We start from the raw sequence: 24,485 nt of genomic DNA, 5'->3' as shown, positions 1-24,485 counted from the left end.
GTTCTAATGGAAGTATGACTACTAATTAGTCTTAAGATTCTGACTGCAAGGGAGGAACTTTGGTTCAAACAGGGTGTGTTGAAGGAATCTAAGTCTCAGACACCTAACACCTGGATACTTCAAGTTTCAGTGAGAAATTATCTGGCATCAAGACAAGTGAAAATGATACTCTTTATAATAATCTCATTCATTCATGTGTCTTTTCAGGAGGTAGTGTAGCTGAAACTTGTGTGAATGTTATAATCAGGGAAGTTTGTAGCAAATTCATTATGTAGAATCCTGTGGGTTGTTGGAGTCTGAAAGATACCAGTTTTGAAGCCCACCTACTTTGGTGTACCTTGTTATTCTATGGAGATATAGATTTTGCAGATGTGTCTTAGAAATCCAACATCTCAGAGATGTTAGCTATTACTGACAGGTAGTAATGGTTGCCAGAAACCAAAGAAATTTCAAAGAAATTGTAAACATGATGTTGGTTGATAAACTTGCTCATTCAAGTCTGTAGGATAGACTTGGGTCAAGTTGAGGCTTTCTGCAAGAAATGACAGAAAGCTAGATTAAATGGTGAGTGTTTGATTCCTTTTTTTTTTTTTTGGTAACACACTTTGATTGTACTTCTGTCTTTGGATTCCAGACAGGATGAAGCTATTGGATGATCTGAAACACTCAAATTCTTTTAAGGCATCAGGTAAGACAATGAAGGAAAGAAGGAAACACTGCAAAAAAGGCTTTTATTTTATAGGCACCACTGCAAAATGAGGAACACTTCAAAACATAGAAAATAATAATTTATTTTAACTTCATTTACTTAACTGTTTATAACTAATCATGATTCTGTGAATTTGCTTGTAAAAGTCTCCCTTTGAATCTACAAAGCAAAGGTTTTTACTACAATGAGCACTTAAAATTCCACAAACCTTCTCCATCCACAACTTTCCTGTACATGCAAAGTCCTCCAATGAGTTGCAGTATTTGCAAACATGCTGTAAACTCCCACAAAGTTGCATTATATTTTGCCTTCTGTTAAAACCTTTACACTCTCTTGGGAACTTTAACCAGAAAATTGTTAAAATGTGTATCCGAATTCTAAACACTGCTGGTTTGGTTATGTGCATTATATATAGTTAACCACAGAGTTTGGTGGTTTTGAGTTGAAGCTTTGACCTAAATAATATATTAATGGTCACTCCTATGAAACACATTCAGCAAAGTAACATCATAAAATAGAGCTCCATTAAAATACATACCGGCAGTCATATCTGTGTTTTTAGCAGAAAAGGAAAAAAGCGTGTTTAACTTTCTTATATGAATATAGTTTAAACAAATTATTCTGTGAAGGTATGCTTAGTAAAAGATCTTTTTGAAATTTAAAAACTTTATGTAAAAGGTAACAAGTAAAAAAGTATCCTTGCTGTTTGAAAAAAAGCTGTTGGGTTAATATTGCCTTACAGGATAGCAGTTAAGGGGGCTTTTCCTCCACTTAAAATAGAGCTGACACCTAGAGTGGTAGGGCTCGCTAGTTTTGACTATAAACATGATGTTGCGATTTATCTTATATACAAAAACTTGCCGCATTGAACGAGGCAGGAATTGCTACCCCAATGGTAGTGTTCTTTTATGTACATAATGCAGAAGTGAAAATTATACAGTAGTCACCGAGAGGAATGAATTGTATACTCTAGTGCCGTCTGGCGATTTTGCGCCGTGGGTTAACAGTTCTTGGATTGTCATCCAGTTATCAAATATCTTTTTATTCCTCTTCTTCATCATCTTTTTGTGGCTGAGTTCGAGGATATTCATCTCCTTCCTGTCGTCGGCCCCCTGCTGCTCCTTCAGGCAGTCGAGCCGGCTCTGCATCATGAACTCACGCCGCCGCCTCTGCTCCTTGGCCTTCACCACGTGCTGCTTCCTCTCCTCCTTGCTCCAGTAGCGCCCCATCTTCAGCTCGCTCACCGCGTCGTCGTCCGTGGTCATGCCGCTGCGCTCCTCGCGGATCTTGAGCGCGCGCTCCCGCAGCAGGCGATCCCGCACCGGCCGCTTGGTGATGTAGCGCGTGCCGTCGCTGCGGATCTTCACCTTCCACTCCATCCTCGGCTCCGACTGGTTGGCCGAGTTCAGGTCCTTGCACATGCTCACCAGGCTCATCTGGCTCTGCGCGTACTCCACGGCCGACTTCTGCTGGATCAGCTGCATGTAGCTCTGGTAGTGCTGCGCGTGCGCGGGGATGTGGGCGTGCTTGTAGGGCGAGTGCGGGAAGGGCGGCAGGTAGGAGCCGCCCAGCTTCGGGCCGGGGCCGGGGCTGCCGCCGTCGTCTTCGCCAGGCTGCCTCTCTCTGCTCTCCGGAGCCGGGCTGGGATCCAGCTCTTTCGGGGAAGGGCTGTAGTTCGGGGAGCCCCCCTCGGAATCTTCCGTGATGGAGAGCAGGTTCTTGGGGGACGGCCCATAAGCTTCCGCGGCACCGTCGCCCTCGGCCGCCCTCCGCAGCGAGTTGTCGGGGGACATCTCCAGGGTGAGCGGGGTGCTGCGGCAGCTCTCGCCGGTGTTGTAGGCGCTCGAGCTGTCCTTGTCGGACTTCTCGGGCAGCTCGGTGATGTCGGCGAGCTCCCGCCGACGCACGTCCACGCTGGTGTTGTAGTTGCGGAAGCCGCCGTGGTGCAGCATCCAGGGCTCGCGGAGCTGCTCTTTGAGCTGCTGCATCTTGTGCGCGCGCACGATGCTGAGGCATTCCAGCTCGATGCTCCGCAGCTCCTCGTTGAGCAGCTCCAGCTCCTTGTCCACGCTCTCGGGGTCGCTCTTGCTGGCGTCCAGGGCGCCGCCGGGGTAGTAGAGGCCGCAGGGGCCGGCGCTCTTCACCTGGCACTTGAGCTCCAGCAGCTCGCGGAAGCGCTCGCACTCGTCCACGGGGATGCCCAGGTAGTCGGCGTCGGCGCAGTCGGCCGAGATGAAGGACTCGTTGCTGAAGGGCAGGTCGCCGCTGCCCAGGGTGTCCTGGCTGCACGTGAGCTTCCTCTGCCCGGCCAGCGGCGGGGAGGCGGTGGGGGCATCGTCGCCGTTGTTCTCCTGCTCCGAGCTCTCGTCGTTGCGCGTGCTCTCGTCCGTGCGGCCCACGCCGCTGTCCTTCTCGTGCTGGTTGGACAGGATGGTGGCCGTGTCTGTGGTTCCCCCGTCTTCCTCGTGCTTCTTCTACACGACACAAGACAAGAACACGTGGTCACGGGAGGGAGGCTTTTCCGGTAGGAGGGGCTTGGGTTGCTGGGGTAGGTAGCTTGAAGTTCCCCTAGGTGAGCCACTTCACCTCCATCTGGGAAAGGAGGATGCTCACTTGACCTAGTGAATGACTGCGGCTCTTCCAGTACCTCTTACCAGAAAGCAGGAGGCACAGAGGACATCCTTGAGTGCCTAAGGCACTGGAGAGATTCCAGCCTCTCTGACAACGGTGGTGACAGAGAAGGGAGGGGGAAAGGTACAGAGCAGCTGAGGTTAAACAGACGGAATTGCTTTCTCTGATCTGCTCTTTATTTTGGCACATTGTTTTCCAAACAAGTATCAGAAGGTCGGCGGTACCTTGGCATTACTGCTTTGCTTTCTAAGCCCAGCAGCACTCTGTTGGTTTGGGAGGATATCGACTTGCTTTTCATTGGTGGGCTTCTCAGGATCCTAAGCATCAGGGGGTGGGGGTGGGGGGAGGGGCGGGCGGTGGTACCTGCTGCAGGACGCTGGCCGTGAACTGCATGGCCTGGTGGTGCTGCTCCTCCAGCATGTCCATGTGCAGGTCGTCCAGAAAGTCATTCCTGTCGTCATCCAGCCAACCCTCGTCCAGCTGGGGAGAGGCAGGCGCCCACACAGGCTTCAGAAGAGGCCCTTTTTGTTTCCGTTTTATTTATTTTTAGGAAAGGACATTACCTTGGGGAATCACATTTCTAGGCTTCCTCCAGGAGTCATCCCAATGCAGTCTGCCTGTTGTTTGACTCTCCGGACGTCACTGACCCCATCCTCAAGGTGAAGCCCCCTCCCGCCCTACACCACATGTCCAGGGCCGGGGCTGTGGCCCGCTTTACTGCTGCAGGGTCGAGTGCCTGCATGCCCCTCAGCTGCTTTCAGCGAAGGAGACCCCGAGTTAGGGGCTCAGAGGGCTGCAGCCCTGCCTCCTCTCCTGCTGGAGGCCCACACCCAAGCTTGGCAGGCCCCAAGGAGAAAGCACGCGCAGTTTGGGACAGAGTTCTTTCTGAGGAACAAAGGCAGGTCTGCTAACTGCCTATTAGTCTTGGGCGAGGGCCTGCCACCTTTACCAGGCTCTTGTCTCTTGTGCTCGTAAAGAGCAGACTAGTCAGGGGTCTGAGATCTACGGACCTGGCCTGCAGCTGCACCTCCGACCATACACAACCACCAAAGCCAGTCACATTTCTTACTTGGCCCTTTAGTCTGCTTAGTAATGTTTCTTTTGCTTTTTAAAAGTAAAAACTGTATTACGGGTAAGATGTACATCATGATGATTTGATGTGCATAGTGGAATAATGACTACAGTCAATTAACATATCATCTCACAGTTACTATTTAGTGTGTGTGATGAGAATACCTGAACTTTACTCCTAGCAAATTTCCAGTAGTCATTACAGTGTTGGTAACTATAGTCATCATGCTGTACATTTCTTACACTCTGCCATTGTAAATGAGACCCACACAGAAGTGGTCAGGGTCTTGGGCAGTCAAACATTTTGATGGGCATGACCCTGGCTGTGTTTTTTCCGTGCCGTTATGTTTCCTCCTCTTTTCCTTCATTACACTCCCTGCATTAATGAAGCTTCTGAGCATGCAGTGTAAATGCCAAGGTGGATATCTGCACCATCCTTAAAAGGCCAAAGCAAGAGATAGATTGGAAGTCAGATTACCTTTTCGGGGCACAGGATACCTTCAAGTTCTGATTCAATATATTTTCTGCAGGGAACTCCGTTAGTGATTTTAGAACTACAGACTATGTGCTGGAAGCCACCTTACCTGGAGTTCGGGCCTGGCAATTAGCAGTGAGAAGTTCTTGTTTTCTTCACTGGTTAGCAGAGCCACAGCCTCTTCACGATTCTGTACCTCTATCCCGTTAATCTACAAAGAAAAAAGTGGAGGGGTGGACGGTAGCATGATTAGATTGTGCAAAACAATTGTCTACTGTTTCAAGCCTGTATCCATTGCCCAAGCACAGCTGGAACAGAGAACTTCAGGCAGGCTGAAAAGAACGCTGGTTTTCACAAGGAAAGGCCTGGTTCAGTCTGGTGCACTCTCTCGCTGTAGGAGACAGCCTCCAGAGGAGTAATTCACAAGATGAGGCGTGTGAATAGGAGTAACTGGGACTCCAAAAGGCAGCACTGAGAGAGACCGCAGTATTGTGATAAGCAATTTAACGAGACAGAACTAAATGTACTCAGTTGGAATATACTAAAGCACGACTACCAATATTTTTGAAAAAGAAGCAATGGTCTGATGTGAATATGATAGAATTATTTAGGGTGTTTTGTGTTCCAAGTTTGACACCAACTTCTTAGATGGGACATAAAGTCAGATAAGTTCATCTGTACCATTTTTCTAGGTTACACATATAAACAGTATTATACAATACTTGTTGTATATATACAATATATATACAACAGTATTATACAATCTCACCGTCACACCTGATCCCTCTCTTGCAGGATTTTTGCTTCCTGTCCTGGCACCTCTGAGCTCTGCTTGTCTGGAGGTCACAGCTCCAGAGGCCACAGCAGTGGTCCCACTTACGAGTTGGAAGACTGAGCCTTCCATCTGAGTCTTATGCCTTATAACAGCACAGGGCGTCATGGATCTTGGTTAACAAGGGCAAGTGTGGTTTCTGCAGCACAGTGACGGCAGAGAGGGCAGGTAAAGAACTCAGGGTTTCCATACCCAGTGGTAGATGCTCGTGGAAAACTAAAGCAACTGGAAAAGCAGTGAGGTATGTAGTGATAGATACAAACACTGTGAATTATAAATTAGAGAAGACAGGAATGAGCAGAAGTACAAGGTAAGCCTTCTACCCAAAAAAAAAAAACCTCAATTTATATGAGATTTTAAAAAGGCCATAATAGAACTGCCATATGATACAGAAATCCCAATTCTGGGCATATATTCAGACCAAACACTAATGCAAAAAGATATATGTATCCCTATGTTCATGGGGCTTCCCTGGTGGCTCAGACGGTAAAGCATCCACCTGCAATGTGGGAGATGTGGGTTCAATCCCTGGGCCGGGAAGATCCCCTGGAGAAGGAAATGGCAACCCATTCTAGTATTCTTGCCTGGAAAATTCCATGGACAGAGGAGCCTTACAGGCTCCAGTCCATGGGGTTGCAAAGAATCAGACATGACTGAGCGACTTCACTTCACTATGTTCATAGCAGCACTCTTTACAATAGCTAGGACTTGGAAGCAACTTACTGTCCAGCAACAGAGGAATGAATAAAGATGTGGAACATATGTACAAGGGAGTATGTCTCAGCCCTAAGAAGGAAAGAAATTGTGTCATTTGGAGGACCTAGAGATGATCATATAGAGTAAGTTAGAAAAACCAATGTCATATATTTATTCCTGCCTGTGGGAACTAGAACAATGGTAGAGATGAACTTATCTGCAATACAGTAATAGAGAAGCAGATGTAGAGAACAAATGAATGGACACCAAGAGGGGAAGGGGTGGGGTGGGATGAACTGGGATTGAGATGTGCAGACCATTGATACTATGTATGAGATGGGTAACGAGTGAGCACCAACAGCACACGGGACTCGGTGCCCTGTGGGGACGCAGGGGATGTATGTGCACATATAGCTCCACAGCAGAAACGAACAACATTGTAAAGAACTGAATGCCAATGAAAGTCTGACAGATAAACTGTAGAGAGGTGGTACTTACATACAATGGAATATTACTCAGCCACAGAAAGAATGAAACATAAGCCATCTGCAGCAACATGGATGCAGCTATTAATAGATGTTATCATACTCAGTGGAGCAGGTCAGAGAGAGAGAGACATGAATACTGTATGATGGCTTCTATGTGGTATCTAAACTATGACACAAATGAAGCTATTTATAAAGCAGAAACAGATTCAGAGATGTAGGAATAGACTGCTATTTGCCAGGAGAAAGGAGAGGAATGGGTTGTAGAAGTTTGTATACATGATATAGAACGGCTAAAATAACAGGGTCCTACTGTATAGCACAGGGAACTGTATTCAATATCCTGTAATAAACCATAAAGGAACACATTTTAAAGCAACCACACATCAACAAAAGATGATATCTGGTTTTTAATTTTTTTAACAATTAAAAACAGACTAGCTACAAGAGGAACAAATGGTTTATGTTAATTTTTATTGCAGCAGAGTTGCTTTAAAACGCCGTGTTAGCTCCCACCGCACAGAAGGACCCAGCAGTGCACATACGTACCTCCCCTCCCATCTAGGCCGCCATAGGGCAGCAGGTCCAGTTTCCTGTGCTATACAGGAGGTTCTTATTCGTTCTCTAGTCTATACCTAGTATCAATGGTGTGTATGTGTCTATCCCAGTCTCTCAATCTCTCCCATCCTCCCCTTCCCCCTTGAGAACCATGTGTTCTCTACATCTGTGTCTCTCTATTCAGATGGCCTCATTTCGACTCCAAAGAGCAACAGATATCATTTATAGATAAACTACTCTTAAAAGCCATTCTATATAGTAGTTACCTGCTGAGTCATAAAGTTTAAAAGACTGCTTAAAGTTGAAATGCTTGACCCAAAATGAATCCTTCAGAGAAGGCTAACATGAGCATTATTTGGGGTCACAAGAACTGTTGACCTGATGCAGCCTGTGTTGTCTTCGGTCCAGAGAGGAGGACAGAAGAGAGATGAGCTGACTGGTATGGTGAGGTGCAGGGGCGGCTTGCCTGTTTAGAGGGGCCTCCTCTCTCCAGTTTGCCTCAGGCCCCACCATGCCCTGTGTCCTGCTGTTTTCTAGAGCTGGGACTTTGGCCCTAATTTAACTGGTCTGCCTCACCACACATCTAGTTTTGCGATACTGATAGCTATTTGTTAACTTCTGCATTTTAACCCTAAAGCTATGATCTGAAGCAGCCCGCGCTTTAGTGAAGGAACAGAGGACGCTGACCTACCTGGATAATGCGGTCTCCTTCTCGGATGCGCCCGTCTTTGGCCGCGATGCTGTTAGGGTCAATCTGAAACACATGGCACCAAGTGGGTAACTCAGACATGCACGAAAATAAACAACAGCCCTGTCCAAAATCTGCCTCTGTCTAACACGCCATCATGCTCATCCCTCTGTTTTTGTTTTACAGAGAAATAAACAAGACTCCAGTGTCGTGCAAGGAGATACAAACATGGACTGATACATTTCCAAGCCCTTTGCAGGCCATGGTCCTGGACTCTTGCCCCACAACCCTGCTGACCCTGCCCACCTGAGGGGATGCAGAGGCACAGGAAACAGTTGTTCCACCCAGAAAGGAAAAGCAAAAGTGTGCTGGCCTACAGGTGAAAGAGTCTTTCATTATGTGGTCTAGCAGCCGTATTTTCATTATTTTGCCAAATGTGTAGATTAAATTTTGGAAAGGAACTTTACAAATAGAATCTAGCTGAGACGAGTGGCATCGCACTTTAGAGAGAGACCCCCAAATGCAGCAGTGGCGGGCCAGCTTAAGCTTAGTGGATGAAGTCTACTCAACGGGATGGGCAGAAAGCCTAGTAGTCACATCCCTTGGTTCATCCCATCGAGTTGGATTTTATTTCCTGATAGAATGGGGCTTGTGTGTTAGTAAAGATGGGCTGCATGGTGAGGTATCCATACTGAAATCATCTGCTTTGCATTGGCTTCTCTGGGAAGATGAAAATAACTTCCGTCTATGTATTGGGTTCGTCAAAAAGTTCATTTGGGTTTCTCCATGGCATCTGATGGAAAAACCCAAGTGAATTTTGGGGCCAACCCAATACTTTGAAGTGGCACTGTGAACTCAGTGATACACAGTCTAGCAAGAGAAGAAAAAAAAAGAGAAACAGATAACAGAAATACTCGAAAAAGTGTAAATGACTCCCTCCCCCATCCCACTCAGTGAACTGGAGATGGGAAATGGGAATCTGCTTTTCCCTCGGGGTTGAATACACAAAACCAAGTAAACGGCTCCATTTTATGGCCGATTTGCAGGCTTCTGAAGGGTAATTTTGCCTTATGCGCCAACATTAGAACTTAACCCCTCTGTAGGGTAGTTCCATGGAGTGTGATAAAGGGGACAAAGAAATCTGCCTGTGTCTTTCCAAAGACATCTCAATAAGCCAGAGCTGCTCAACACATTAAAAGGAAAGAAAGAATACACCCTCTGTGTCCTGCTATGATAGTTATAAAAAGTGAGCCTCAATACCTCGCTTATATAGATGCCAATGTCATCTTCATCATCTGTCCGGTAGCACACCGTGAGACCCAGCTTGTCCTGGCTGTTCATTCTGTAGAGATCCACCTCCTAGACAAAGAAAAGGGCATTCCCTGTGAGACTCCAACAGGCAGTGATGGCTGGGAGGACGTCAGATGTTTTAAAAAACATTTTGTTTAAATGATGAACTGGATTTCTTTGCATTTGCTGTGGGCAGAGCAGTTAACTTACTAAACAAAAGGTGATTATAGGCAAGAGATCAATGCCTAGGGCATTTCTGACCTTTCAGTCAATATAAAGTCATTTTGAAAATAGTTATTTTATTGATCCCACCGAAGAAAAATTATCCATATTTCACTCAGCATCGAGACTTCTGGGGTCGGCCTTTTCAAAAGCATTCTTTCAATGTCTGCCACCAACAAGAATATTTCCAAACCCCAAACCATCCAGCCATTTCAGTACAAATGTTTCCAATGTGTTTGGTTAGATTATTTCATGTTGTGTTCCCTTAATATGTGCAGAACTTGCAAACAGATTACACATAAATTGATCCAAGGAAGGACGGTAACGTGATAGCATGCAATTAATGCTTTCCACAACAGCTGTGATATTTACAGTCGAGAAATTAGTTTCAGACGCTATTATAACAAATTAAATAAGATAAAAGCGAAGCGAGCCCAAATGTGAGACACATGGGCACACGCAGCGCCACTGTATTTGACAATTAAACTGTGCTTCGGAATGAAGTCAGAACTTTGAAAACGGTTGGAGCCTTGGGAACGAGAGGCTTGGTTCTCTGAAAGTGATTCCAGGCTCCATCTCCCCGCACTGCCGACCGCCCAGGCGAGACTCCACAGCACCGGAGTACAGGCCTGTGCCAGGGGCCGCCTGCTAGTAAGTTTCCAGGCAGACCCCTGGTCCGGTGTTCATTGCTAGCTGCTTACTAACCAGGAGGGGCTCTGAGATGGGGCCTGTCTCTGGGACTATTTCCTCACTCCTGGCTCTTCTTGGATGTTGGTGAGGATATGGTGGTTTCTGTAGTGAAGCTCAAAGCAGTTATGTAGCAGACACTCCTGAACTCCCTTCCCGGGTGCCCAATACCACGAACACACTTTCTGGGTGGAAGACCTGGAGGCCCTACCCTAAGGCCCTGTGAGCAAGGAAATGAGAGGTTCCCTGAGGGTGGTCACATAATGGGGCCACCAGGCCAGTGTGGGGAGCTTGGATTTTACTTCAGCATCCGGGGAAGCCTTGAGCAACTTTTAAGTGAAGACTGCCAAGCTCTGGTTGATACCTTCAGCAGGCTTTATGGCTGATGTCGAGGATAAAGTCCTGCTGACGAGTTGGGGCTCTGAGTGCAGCTCCCAGCTCTTTCTAGCAGCTTCACCATAGGGTTCTATGGGCTTGTGACTATATCTTAAGCCTGCTTCCTCACTGTGCATGTCATCGTGCCGCTTGGACAGGGTGAAGAGTGCCTGAGACAAGACGGCCGAGCTCTCGGCACATCGCCTGGCCCAGAGAAGGTCTACAGAAAACAGTAAGGGTGGTGACTGTGTGCAGGTGGTTTCTTAGCCGAAGTCACAGCAGTTACTTGTAGCCAAGTGTGTATGTTTCTCACGTCCCCCCACCCCCAATTAAGATAATTTTATTTTCTGAATATTGACATGTTAATTAATTCAGTGACTTTCTCATTAAAGCTTCAGCAATCTGGTATATTACCCAGAAATGAAATCCTATTATCTTTCCCTGTGTTTGGAGGAAAAGACTAAGCAATCACAGGCAGCACAGGTTTAACCGCAAGGAGCTTTCTCCACGGATCCTGTGGACTAGCCCATTTGCACACCGCCCACAGAGTGGTCTCACAGCGTCCTCACGTTTCAGCCGCAGGCCCAAGTCCCCACCTCGAGTCACACGTCATCGGCGACAGACAAAGGGAAGACTTGCTCCGCTTTAGCGCTTCCTAACAGGTAATGTGGGCTTCCCTGGTGGTTCAGTGGTAGAGGACCCACCTGCCAATGCAGGAGACCTGGGTTCGATCCCTGGATCGGGAAGATCCCCTGGAGAAGGAAATGGCAACCCACTCCAGTATTCTTCCCTGGAGAATCCCATGACAGAGGAGCCTGGCGGGCTACAGTCCATGGGATCCTAGAAGAGTCAGACATGACTAAACCACCACCACAAGAGGTGGTGGAAGTCCGTGGGATTTCATGACGATTTGTTTGGGTCCACATGTACCACTGCCATCCCTGAGCCCTGGCTTCATGGTAGAAAGAAGCCAGCTGGTTCTGGAACAAGAACATGTGCAACCAAAGCAGGGAGAAGGGTAACTGGAGAGGTTTTAAGAAGCAACTAAGAAAAATAGCAAATACTGTGATATGACTTCTATCAGAGTGAAAAATCATAATACAGGTTATAGTTTTCATTGATCGCCCACCAAGGGGAATAGCTCTTAAGAAAGATCAAAAGGTACCAGAGCCCTGCTGGGCTTCATGCTAATAGGATGTGAAGTATGCTTCAGGGTCATGATGAGGTAAGTGCAGAAACCGAGGGTAGGGTTTGGAATCTTTTATAGTACTGAGACACTGTCCTGATAGCCAAGGATAAGATTTTCAGACTTGTCTCATTGACTAAGGCATAAGACTGGGTATTACTGAACTGAAGAGGAAGGGGTGAGCTATATAGTCTTGCTTTGGTAGAATCACATATATTGGTCAGTGACATGTTAAAAATTTAACCAACCACCTAACCTGGCCATCCTGGACTTTCACCACTGTTAGTCTGAGAAGCATGACTGTAACACATATCTAGAATTGAGGGCTCCATTTAAGAACCCAGGAAAGTGAAAAGTCTGGAACTGATGTCTTGGGGGAAAAACAGCATGATGTGCTAAGAATATTCAAGTAGGAAATAGGAAGACTCATAAGGAATGTGAGAGATGGAGGTCTGATGTGTGGAAAAAAAAAAAAAGATGCTCATTTGGCCTAATGCCAGTAATGTAAGCAGTGTGAAATCTACAATCAGTATGATTTTGATGAAAACCTAACTTGAAAATCATTTCTACTCCATTTTCATCAATATTTTGATTGCCAGATAGTTGAACAATTACCTATTGAAGTAGACACTAGTTCATATTGCTACTGATGGGATGATTTCTTTCTCTGGACTTTCCCCTTCTGATTCTTCCAATTTCTTCCAACAGATCTGTTACTTTTATAACCAGAAAGAACTTTCTCAGAACAAGTTCCCAAAGACAAATGCACCCCGATGTTCAGTGGAGCACTGTTTACAACAGCCAAGACATGGAAGCCACCAAAAGATGCACTGACTGACGAATGGACAAACAAGATATGGCAGATTATACAATGGACTATGACTCAGCGATTGAAAAAACACTGAACTAATACCTTTTCTAGCAAAATGGATGAACCTGGAGATGATCATACTAAGCAAATGGAGTCAGAGAATGACATATAGCCTATCAAAATACAAACGGAGTCACAACCTTAGAAGACAAACTCGTGGTCCCCAAAGGGAAAAGGTGGGTGGTGGGGAGGGAGGGATAAGGGATAAGTTAGGAGGCAGCTGGGATTAACGTGTACCCAGTGATACATGTGAAACAGATAATCAGCAGGGACCTGCTGTATGGCACAGGGAACGCAACGCTCTGTAATAACCAGTATGGGAAAATAATCCAAAAAAGATTGATTTTCTATATATGTATAAATCAATCACTTGGCTGTACCCCTAAAATAAAACAATCTAAGAAGAAAAATAAAGACAAGTCAGTGATACTTCCCTTGGGCCTTGGTGACCTGGGCTGCCATCACATCCTTGGAGCCTGAGGAACCTTGGGTCCAGAGGGCGCCACTGTGGTGGAAATAAAAAGGCTGGGGAGGACAGGCCTGCAAACGAGCCCCACTTGGACCTGGACTGCCCCATCCCGCGTGGACGGGACTCCAACCTCCAGATGCAGGTGGGTCCTCCTACAGCTCAGCCAAGCCTAGTGCACAAAAGGACAGTGGACCGACCCTCTGGGCCACAAGAACTCAGGAAAGTACCTGGTCTCCAGGTCTCCCAGTGCTGCTGCTCCCCCGCAGCCCCTTCCTTGGAGTCGCCCCACTTAAGTACGACGGTATCCTCAGCATCTCAGTTATGGGAGGGTTTGGGATTATCTTGGGGGTACATGGTAAGGGAAAAGAAGTACCCAGACATAAGCCCTGGGGTCTTTTTTCTGGCCCATTTCACTGGAATCTACAAACCAGGAACACAACTTTATCTTGGACGCTTGTTGCCCAAACAACCTGAATGGGGCATCAAGAAGTGCTGTCGCCTGTGGACACTTCCTGTAACAACAACTTGAAAACCTGTGCTGGGGGTACTTCATAGTCACAAGAGACATCTGGCCTCCAGAAATGTTCTGGAGTAGGTAACAAAAAATGCTAAACAGGGAGGACCTTCAAGAAGCCAGTTTTGAGAGGTAAAGTCAACATACGCTTTTTGGATATTTTTGTTCTTTTGAAAAAAGCATTTAAAATGATGCTCTACATTGTTAATTATTTGATAACTGCAAATCAAAACTACAAAGTGGTATCACCTCACACCAGTCAGAAGAGTCATCACCAAAAAGTCTACAAGCAATAAATTCTGGAGTGGGAGGGCATGGAGAAAAGGGAACCCTCCTACAGTGTTTTTGGGAAGATAAATTGTTAACAGCCATGATGGGAAAATGATACGGGGGTTCCTTAGAAAACTAGAGCTACCACATCTGTCAATCATACTTCTGGGCCTCTGTGTGGAGGAAAACCATAATTTGAAAAGACACTTGCACCCCAGCATTCACTGCAGCACTATTTACAATAGCCAAGACATGCAAGGAGCCAAAATGTCTACTGTCAGAGGGATGCATGGATGGGTAAAGAAGCTGTGGTACATATATAGAACGGAATGTGACTTAGTCAGAAAAAAGAATGAAATAATGCCTTTTCCAGCAACATGGATGGACCAGGACATGACCATACTAAGTGAAGGACCTCAGAGAGAGGACAAATAGCCTGTGATATCACTTGTAGGTACTGTCTAGTCGAAACAAATGAGCATATTTCCAAAACAGAAACAAACTCACAGAGAATCAACTTATGGCTACCAGTTGGGAGGGATCCGGGGGAGGGATAGATTGGAGTCTGGGTTTGACATGTATACATGTCTATATTGAAAACAGATAACCCAAAGGGACCTGGCATAGCACAGGGAACTTGGCTCAGTATTCTCAGTAATATCCTCAACAAGTTGGAAAAGAAGAGATACTTGTATATGTATAGCTGAAGTACTTTGCTATACATCTGAAAATAACAACATTGTTATTCAACTATAATATAAAATTAAAAAAAATTTTAAACATTTATAGAAGTTCAGGAAAGCGCAAAGAGCACTTCCCTGGTGCCTCAGTGATAAAGAGTCTGCCTGCCAATGCAGGAGACCTGGTTTCGATTCCCTGATCCGGGAAGATCCCACGGGCCGCACAGCAGCTAACCCCGTGCGGCACAGCTACTGATCCAGTGCCCTGGAGCCCGGGAGCCGCAACAAGAGAGGCCACGGCGATGAGAAGCCTTGAGCACCACAACCGGAGCAGGCCTGCTTGCCACAACCACAGAAAAGCCCGCACAGCAACAAAGACGAGCACAGCCAAAACTAATAATAGAGTGCAAAGAACGGAATGATGATTTATATTAACATGTGGAATCTCTTGCATTTTAAAAAAAGGTACATGATATGACTTGGCTGTGGAAACTCCATTTCCAGAGACTGGTCCCCCACCATAGAGAAGAGCCTAGTTGCTAATGGTTAAGCATGAGAGCTCTTGTCTTCAGAAGCTCTGGAAACACAACAGTGTAAGAGCTGAAACTGTCTTGGGACTTGTATAGATTTTGAATTTACTTTGGCTGCTCATAAAGAAGATTACAGTAATGCAATAATAGTTGAATAATGAATTGTACAGAAAGAGCAGTGTCTATCCATTATGTACTGTACATGGTAGATGTTCAACAAAATTGAAAGACTGCTTGAGAGTCCAAGGCAGACTAAAGGTCCAAATAAAAAAATAAACTTGGCTCTGCCGACTGCAAGTCAGGCTGCCCTGGGAAAGTCATTTCACCTCTCTGAAACTTCTCAGCTAATCTTATCCCCAGAGACAGCGTTTTGGGGCTCAGTGGAAACTGCTTTTCTTCAGACTTACTAGGTGACTTGTAAATTCTGAACATTTCATTCTCACTCCAAGCTAGACGTAAAGGCTTAGACGATTGAGCACATCATGGAAAGCATAGGTGTCATTAATACGTACTATCTCTGAGGATGGAGATACAATCGCAAAGAAGACCATTAATCAAACTGGTATGAATAATGTATTACCATTACCTGGATTACAGCTCCCCCACCGCTGTTGTCCTGTTGCTCACTGGTCTAGATGGACTGCTGGATAAAAATGAACAGCTACGCCTGACATTTTAGATGAAATCGACACAATAGCTCAATTAAGAAAAGTAAGAGCACCACTCCACCTTGGTTGATCCAAGCGTTTGGTTTCAACGACAGCCACTTTAATCAAAGGGGAGGTCCCAGAGACGGACATTGGTGGCTTATTCATTTCAAGGAAGACTGGTTTCCCAAGTATAACTCTTAAGACCTTATGGATCCAGAAGTTCTGTGCATATTTCTAGAAATCCTCTACATGCTTTCTGTATGCATGGCACTGTGTGGGATATAGAGGTGCCTCTAAAAAGACTGCACTTTCCTTCAAGGACCCTACATTTGAGGCTGGGTAACAAGGCCTTTATTCAACACATGTTGGCTGGGTGGCTGCCCTCTGTAGGCACTCTCTGAGCAGGAGGAACGAGCAGGGGATGGTCAGGGCTGCCTGAGAGTGGGAAGGAAGCTTCTCCGGAGATGAGCCACGCTGAGTGAGGCCAGGACCCGGGGGAGAAGAGCAGAGCTGGGGGAAGCTTCCGGATGCAGTGGAGCAGGAGAAGGATGGGCAAGTGCCTATGAAACTGTGAGGGCAGTGAGAAGGTTCCCTGGAGGCGCCCTGATGCTGTGCCTTCAAGGCTACAGAGAATCACATAGGTTGGCGGGGAAAGCCTGTATTTATTTCTAGGATGGCTTCACTTCCCTCGTGATCTACTGATGTTTTGCTCTGAGACCTGGTCTGGAGCTCATTTTAGTCCCCTTGTTGAAAGTGTAGCTCTCCTTTTCTGATCTCAAAATGACATCAGGACACAGCAGAGGTGACAGCAGCCTCAGCCAGGCTAGGATGCCACCGACGAATCCACTGGGAAATGGAAACAATAGACTGAGGGAAATAAGCCTTCTTCAGATGTCTAGTTTCTTTCTTAATTGCCTACAGGAAGATCCAGAGCAGGTGTTCGGTACCTGAAAATTTATGGGTAATTATTTGGTGGCTCAACCCTCAGGCATACTTGGGTGTAATTCTTTTAACACTAAGCAGTTTCAAAATAACAGGGATTTGATGCTTACCTAAATATGATCATTTTGTGTACTTTAAAAGAACATCTGTTTTTTTTCTCTGTGTATTTGCTTCCATAACATCCCCAAACACTCATGTATTTTCCTCCTATATAATATCCATGGAAATAGTTATCTTTCAAAAGCTGCAGATGTTAATCTAATCCAACTGAGACGATGAACAGTTGAGACTGGCCCCCTATTCACAGCAAGCCTGGGTTGGTGGTGGGGGTGGGGGGGGGGGAGTACAACAGGCTGATGGGACTTAGAACCGTCAACAACCTGTCTCTGCTAAGAAATCTGGTAAGGAAGTGGGGATGATAATGCCCACCATTCCCCCTGAAAACTGGGTCTCCTTTCGGAAGCCCAGCTCTTGGCTGGCTGCTGGTCATTAACCTTCTTGAACTGACCGGGCTGCCTCCCAAAGACGCGCCTCCAAAAACAGAGCCTTCCTGAAGGTATAGACACTGTTTCCTCCCAGTGAGCCGCCCCAGGGAGGTTTAGGAAGAATCTCCCAGAGTCTTGACCTCTGATCTGAGGACAGGCCGCTCATCCAAACCCAGCAGGTTTGCTTTAGGAGATGGCACTTAGTAAACAGAAATAACCTGGAAACATCTAAGCTGCTATCAACAAAAGTCCCAGTGTAAAAGCTGTCTTCCTGCCTGGTGTGGACTCACTGTACTTCATGGTAACTGCTCAAAGGAGCTACAGATGGAGAGTGGCCACTGTCTTGTTCTCTAGATGAAAAACTCGTGTCTAAGCTAACAGCTATAAACCAAAGTAGGTACTAGGAGCTCCTGAAGGGCTGGCAGGGTGACGACTTCCTGATTTTGCGTTTCTAGCGCCAAACTAGATATCTAATGTAAGATGCTCAGTAAAAGCAGATGAGCAGAAATGAATGCAAGCATGCATGCAGACTCTTTGTGCTGCCTATGTATGAATGGGAAGAAGTCTGAGCCGAGTCCTGAATGTCCATGAGGGGCTTAGTCATCTCTAGTCCATGAGACCTGACTCTGCACAGATGGTGTGGGTGCTGTTAAGATGCTGCGAGGCACAGCTTCACACCGCAGGGAAGGAAGCTCACAAAGCCGCAGTCATGTGACCTGTGACAAGGGCAGGTGGAAGCGGGGCTTATCTGGGCCCGTGGCCTTCAGGTCAGGGCCCCTGGGACTTCACCACGTGCATGGAAGCACCTGGGGGGCTTGGTAAAATGCAGACTCTGATTCTCTAGGTCTGAGGGCCCAGATTCTGCATGTCTCACAACCCCTCAGGTGCTGCCGCCCCAGTTTTTGCACCACACTTTGAATAACGAGGCTCACGGAAGGTGTTTCAGAGTGGCCCGCTCCAGTCCAAAGCAAGATGTTCTCAGTTCACGCAAAGAAAGTTACTTCCTTTATTCACGCAAAGAAAGTTACTTCGTTTAGGAAGAAAGACTCAACGTGGGCTAGTCTCAACACTTCTTTGATACCAACCTATCTCCTTAGACAAAGAGAAAGCAAGCAGGAGGCAGTGGAGAGAATGGGCCCTGGGTGTCCAGCCCTCGGCGGCACCAGCGACAAGCATTAGGATTTAACAGCACTGCCTCGTGTCCTCTGTGTTTACTGTACGGCACCTCCTAGTCATGGAGATTCATGCTGAATTTTCTGCCTCAGCAAGTGATAAAGCATTTCCTTTAAAATTTTCTTTAAATAAGCTGGGTTGAGTTAAAGGGAAAGAGAAAGCAGCCTGGTTCTGGTGGTATCTGGATACAGCCAGATGACATAAGGCAGATATGGCGGGAGCTCAGTGACCCTCTAGAAACCACATGCACACTCTTAAGAGACAGGAGCATTTTCCCAGGGAGAGACCACAGTTTTCCATCGGATGCTCACAGGCATTAGAAACTAAGATGGCCGTAAAGAATCCACCACTGTGAGGCTGAGTGTAACTTAATACCAAGGAATTGCAAAGTCTACACCTGAAATGGAGCAGGACTCTGTGGGTCCTTGTACCCACGTCCTCTGCCTGCCTTCTGTCTGTGGAAAACTTCAGCCAAAGAATTAGTTTCCTCAGAGAAGTGAGAATATGCAGAAACAAAGGAAACAGTCAAAGGAGACCAAATAATACTTCAGTCATTAAGCATAATCAAGGACTGGGAAAGAACCCACTTGCCAACACAGGAGACATAAGAGATGTGGGTACGACCCCTGGGTTAGGGAGATCCCCTGGAGGAGGGCAAGGCCACCCACGCCAGTATTCTTGCCAGGAGAATCCCATGGACAGAGGGGCCTGGCAGGCGATGGCCCATAGGGCAGCAGAAAGTCAGACACGACTGAAGTGACTTAACATACAACACACAAGGATCTTTAGTTCCTTCTCAGGGGCTATAGATAATATTCTGAGCCACATCCTAGGATTCTGCCTTAGAGATACTGCCCTACAGATGCCAGGTGGGAGAAGTTAACTATCAGATGACCAGACTACCCATGACATAAGCTGCCACAACTCCTTGGCCTCAGGACATGGGAAAAGGAAATGGGAACAAACCGACCCTGGAAGTGAAGACTGACTGCACTTTAAACAATCAAGACGACGCTAATCTGACCACCAGTGATCCATTTCAAGATGACTGTCGGAGCCGACTGTGCTGTTTCTACATGTAGGCCCCTGCCTCTGTCTATAAAAAGTTCTTGCCCCCGATTGTCAGTGGGGGGAAGTCGACTTTGGACAGGCGTCCACCCTCCCCACCCCCAGTTGCTGGCCACAAACCTGGCCTCTTTAATGGCTTTTGAGTGGCGAGCAGCTGACCCCACTTCTGGTTACACACCGTCCTCCATAAATTGAGCTCCCAAGGTATTTGATCGCTTTTTAACGACCTCTGCATTGTCACCATGATCATCAAAAAGCAGTGCTGTCCTGTAAAGGTTATTAAATAGCCCTTCTTGCAAAGCAGTGTTCCAGACAGCTCTAGACTCACCAAACGTGCTTCTTCTAAAATCCATGAAAAGTGTACTTTACATGAGCATCGATGATCTCAATATATGCTGATAGAGAGCTTACTGCCTTAATAATGACTGTTTACATGAGATACAGACGTTCTTCTTACCTCTAGCTCCAGCTCCTCCCTGTCCATCTCCTGATGGATGCCTGCGATGTAGTCGTTTGGATCATAGTATTCATGGGCTGAGGGATGCCTGAAAAAGGACGAAAGGATGTTAAGGCCCTGCTTGCGTTCTGAGTCTCTGTTTTCCCATCAGGAACTCCAGCAGGGCCACGGGGCAGTTCTCAGAGCCTCAGGTCTTAGTTCAAGACTCTTTCGTTGTGTATCCCGGCATAGTCAGGACCTCCCTCGTAATATTTCCATCATCTTCATTTATGTCCATTTCTTCTGGAAGAAGGGGTTAAGATGCAGGCTGAGGAGGAGGGATGCAGTGGGAGGTTGGGGTTAGCAGAGGTAAGCTAGTAGATATAGGACGGAAACACAGCAAGGTCCCACTGTGTAGCACACGGAACTATGCCCCATAGTCTGTGATAAACCATGATGGGAAACCAGTATATAACTGCATCACTTAGCTGCACAGGAGAAATTAACACATTGCAAATCAACTATACTTCAATTAAAAAAACACATTTAAAAAAAAGATACAGGTTAAGAGCAAGACGGGCTTTGTTCCTTCCAGTGGCCATCCCCCTGGCCCACTATCATTCGAGTCAGTATAACTAATTTCTAACTCAGTCTAGTCCACACACAGAGTTATAGTTACTGCTTGTGGCTTCATTCTTAGATTTTATCTCTGAGGAGGAAAAAAGCTCAACTTCAGGCAACACTTAAAGACATGTGCCGGCCTCTGACCTAGGTTCAAAGGGCTGTGGCCGAAACTGTTATGCTGTCATCTAGGACAGTCTTCTTTTTTCACCTTTTGATGGTCTCACAATAAGAAAAACATTTGACATCACAATCCATGCGCAGCTACATGTCTGGAATACATGTGCTTGCATGCATACAAGGCATATATGTATATATGCATGCTCCCCACACACACACACGGCTAGGAGGATGGAGGCGTGCGTTTCTCTAGGTTAACGTGTGGGAAGCAGAATTCACAGAACCCACCGCCTCTTTGGCAGAACCACTAACGGAACCTCTCGGAGCCAAGGCAGCAGCTCTGAAAGGTGTCAGACATGGATGGAGAGCTTCAGCTTAATTACTGGCTGGGGGCCCAGACCTTCAGGTTCTCAAAGGTCAGCGCAGCAATCTGGGGACTCTGGTCTTCTCGCCCAGGGAATTAAGTTTTGAAACAACAGAGCAGACAGGAGCAGTCACTCAAATGAAGGCTGGCTTTCAATTGTCTGAGCCCATCAGGCAAATCGGCTGCCTGCACATCCAGGGCTGTGAGCCCTGAGGATGTGGCTGGAAGGCCTGGGCTCTCGAGCCTCAGGGCAACTAACGCGCCTCCACCCGCCGCCTGTTCAGCCCGATGCACCATCCTGCTGTCCTCTGACCCTGCAGCCAGGACTGGGGCCGGGCTGACCTCTGCACTCTCCTGACATTTCTCAAATAGCCCCTGGAGGGGAGGAGGGGCGTGTCATGTCATGTTAACTAGACTTTAAGAGGAAATTACGGGTTTGGTTCCTAAAAAGCCTGTGACGGTGATGGTTCAACATTGAGAGTCGGAAGTAGCCTTACAGACTCATCAATATGAAAGGCAGTTGGAGTCTAAAACATCAAGTAACTGATCTGAGTGACTGCAGTCAGAGAATGGTCTGGTTGTTCCCTAGTAACTGGGATGCCCTGGCGCATCGTTGGTGAGGTCTGGGAGATGAGGTGGACCGGCTTGCCTTCCAGCCTGGCTGCCAGCTTGTGGGGGGGCGGAACCGCTGAGTCTGCAGTTCCCTGGGGCACAGAAGGGACAGGCGTGAGAAGCAGGTCACAGCAGGGTGCTGGCGTGCCCCGTGACAGACAGGCACGCCCCCTCCTCCTCCTCCTCCACGCGCTGTCTGCTGCAGCCAAGTTCCCTTTGCCACGCCTGGGGACCCAGCCTGGGTTCTGACGACAGCTAACCATCAGAAGAACCACACGATGAAAGGCCAGCCTCTGTCTGGAGTTGCTTGCTGCAACTCCTGGGCTGCTAATAGAGACCCGACAGGTACACTCAGAGGCTGCCCCTAGAAGAGGTAGAAGTGACCTTGGAAATGAGGCATCATGGAGGCAACGAGCTGGACCAGGAGCAAGACGGGAGGAGGGACTGTAGTATCAGCCGGAGAGGTTAAGACGGGAAAGCGGACACTCTGCGCACAGACAGGCCAAATCACATGTGACAAGCCACCTTAAGATGGACATCTTTTAATCCACATGGACACCTTAGAAAATTTCCTGCTCATTTTTCCTCCTTACATGTTTTACACCACTGATTAAATCAACAATAATCACTGCTATTATTCATCCAGTGCGTACCATATGCCATGCTGAGAATTTTCCACACATGACCTCACTTAATCTTTCAACAATTCTATGAGATGGGTACTATTATGATGGGTACTATTATGATCCCATTTTAACGGAGGAAAAATAAGGCCCAGGCAAACAAACTACACATATTATACAGCGAGAGATTAGTTTGAGCATCAGGTCTGGCCACGTCAAAGGCTCTGAACTACCCGATGTCTCTGGCAGGAAGTGCAGTGAGAGGAGAGTCATGTAAAGTAATTACTGTGATGTGTTGGATCACAGCTGTTATTTAATCGGTAAGTGCAGTACTTATATGAGGCACGTGTGCATTTATTCCACGGATCCAGGTTTGAAATGAGACCCAAGAAAGCAGAAGGCACCATCTCCAGGGCTCCGTTTACACTCACAACTTGCTCTGCTGTCTCCTTCAAAGAACCATCAGCATTCCCTGTAGTGATACCTACCAAACCTTTCCACTGCCATTTGCGGTGATTAAATTTTATTCTGAAACAACTTTTATGACATTTGTAAGTAATTTTGTTCTTCGGCTATAATTTGAATAACTCCGCTCCCGGGTTATAATAAAGTAATTAATATGTCGGGGCGGTTTTGAGCAGGATTCAATTTATCGCCTCTGTAAACAATAGAGTGAAACATGGGCAACTTGGAGGAAAACGGTTAAGACGTGCTCATTTTTCTCCTCTCCAGAAAGGAAGAAACTGACTTCCCTGTACTTCTGTACCACCCCTGACACACTCAAGATGCACGATCGCGGGCTTCCCTGGTGGTCCACGGGTTGATAATCCACTGCGATGGTGGGGACACCCCTTTGATCCCTGGTCTGGGAGGATCCCACGCTCCAGAGCTTGTGCTCTGCAACGAGAGAAGCCACTGCACTGAGACGCCCGTGGACCACATCTAGAGGGTAACCTCTGCTCGCCCCAACTAAAGAAAGCCTGCGTGTGGCAATGAAGACAGAGCATAGCCAAAACAATAAAAATAACCTTAAAAGCGAAAAAAGAAAAGGATGTGTTATCACGTGACTTACTCCTCTGGCAAGAGATAGGGATCCAGCACAGGCGGGGTGGGCGAGGACATCTTGCTAAGAGCCATGATGTGCTCAAAGGTGATGTCTGTCTGAGTTCCTGTGTCCACCATCTGTGACTCTGACGGAGGAGTGAACATTTTGGTCCGTGGTGTTCTCCTCAACACCTGGACCACGATGGGTTCCTTGGCTGTCTTGAAGGCTTCCACAGCCTGGTCGTGAGTTGCTCTGGATAAGTCTTTGCCATTGACCTGTCGGAAAATATGAGAGGGTTTAGAGGATTATAACTAAGCAGATTTTGTTAAAGATTAAAAATTGTTTGAATTTAACAGCATTATCTTATTTTTTTTTTCCAGTAGCCATGTATGGATGTGTGAGCTGGACAACAAGGAGAGCTGAGCAATGAAGAATTGATGCTTTTGAACTATGGTGTTGGAGAAGACTCTTGGGAGTCCCCTGGACTGCAAGGGGATCCAACCAGTCCATCCTAAAGGAGATCAGTCCTGAGTATTCATTGGAAGGACTGATGTTGAAGCGGAAGCTCCAATACTTTGGCCAGCTGATGTAAAGAGCTGACTCACTGGAAAAGACTCTGATGTTGGGAAAGATAGAAGGCAGGAGAAGGGGATGACAGAGCATGAGATGGCTGGATGGCATCACTGCCCTGATGGACATGAATTTGAGCAAGCTCTGGGAGTTGGTGATGAACAGGGAGGCCTGGTGTGCTGCGTCCATGGGGTCGTAAAGAGTCGGACACGACTGAGCGACTGAACTGAACTGAATTAAGCAGAAGCTGGGAAGATGGTTTTTGTGTATAAGCGGCTAAAAGGAAAACTTGGGGGTGTCAAGAACTTCACTGCTCAGTGTCAGGTTCCCTAGGAATGCCTGGTGGGAAGCGGGTGAGTGTGGAGGTGTGCGGATCAGACACGAAACAATAAGCCTCATGGTGAGGAAGGCTTGGCTTCCTGCTGGAGTGTCTTTACAGCTTCACCCCCTCCTAGTCTTGCTGTGAGAGAAAGGAGCGGCCTCGGGCTCCAGCCTTAATCGCGCCATACGAGCTATTAATAACTGGGCATTAATTAA

At 46.9% G+C, this 24,485-nt stretch overlaps 1 protein-coding gene across 1 annotated transcript in view; it reads right to left on the bottom strand.

The window, feature by feature from the left end:
- Positions 1–712: 712 nt before the first annotated feature.
- Positions 713–24,485, bottom strand: part of PDZRN3 (PDZ domain containing ring finger 3) — a 251,721-nt gene continuing 227,948 nt past the window's right edge. Inside the window, exons 4-10 of the mRNA XM_065933278.1 lie at positions 23,406–23,653; positions 20,015–20,102; positions 9,406–9,504; positions 8,149–8,211; positions 4,996–5,097; positions 3,704–3,820; positions 713–3,183 (exon numbers count right to left, since the gene is read on the bottom strand). Coding sequence (XP_065789350.1) covers positions 1,642–3,183; positions 3,704–3,820; positions 4,996–5,097; positions 8,149–8,211; positions 9,406–9,504; positions 20,015–20,102; positions 23,406–23,653 — 2,259 coding nt within the window. The 3' untranslated portion in view covers positions 713–1,641. The remainder of the gene's footprint in view (positions 3,184–3,703; positions 3,821–4,995; positions 5,098–8,148; positions 8,212–9,405; positions 9,505–20,014; positions 20,103–23,405; positions 23,654–24,485) is intronic.

This window comes from Muntiacus reevesi, chromosome 4 (assembly GCF_963930625.1).
Source record: "Muntiacus reevesi chromosome 4, mMunRee1.1, whole genome shotgun sequence".
Taxonomy (NCBI): Eukaryota; Metazoa; Chordata; class Mammalia; order Artiodactyla; family Cervidae; genus Muntiacus; species Muntiacus reevesi.
Note: the sequence above shows the minus strand (reverse complement) of the source record. Positions and strands in the feature narration are given on the sequence as shown.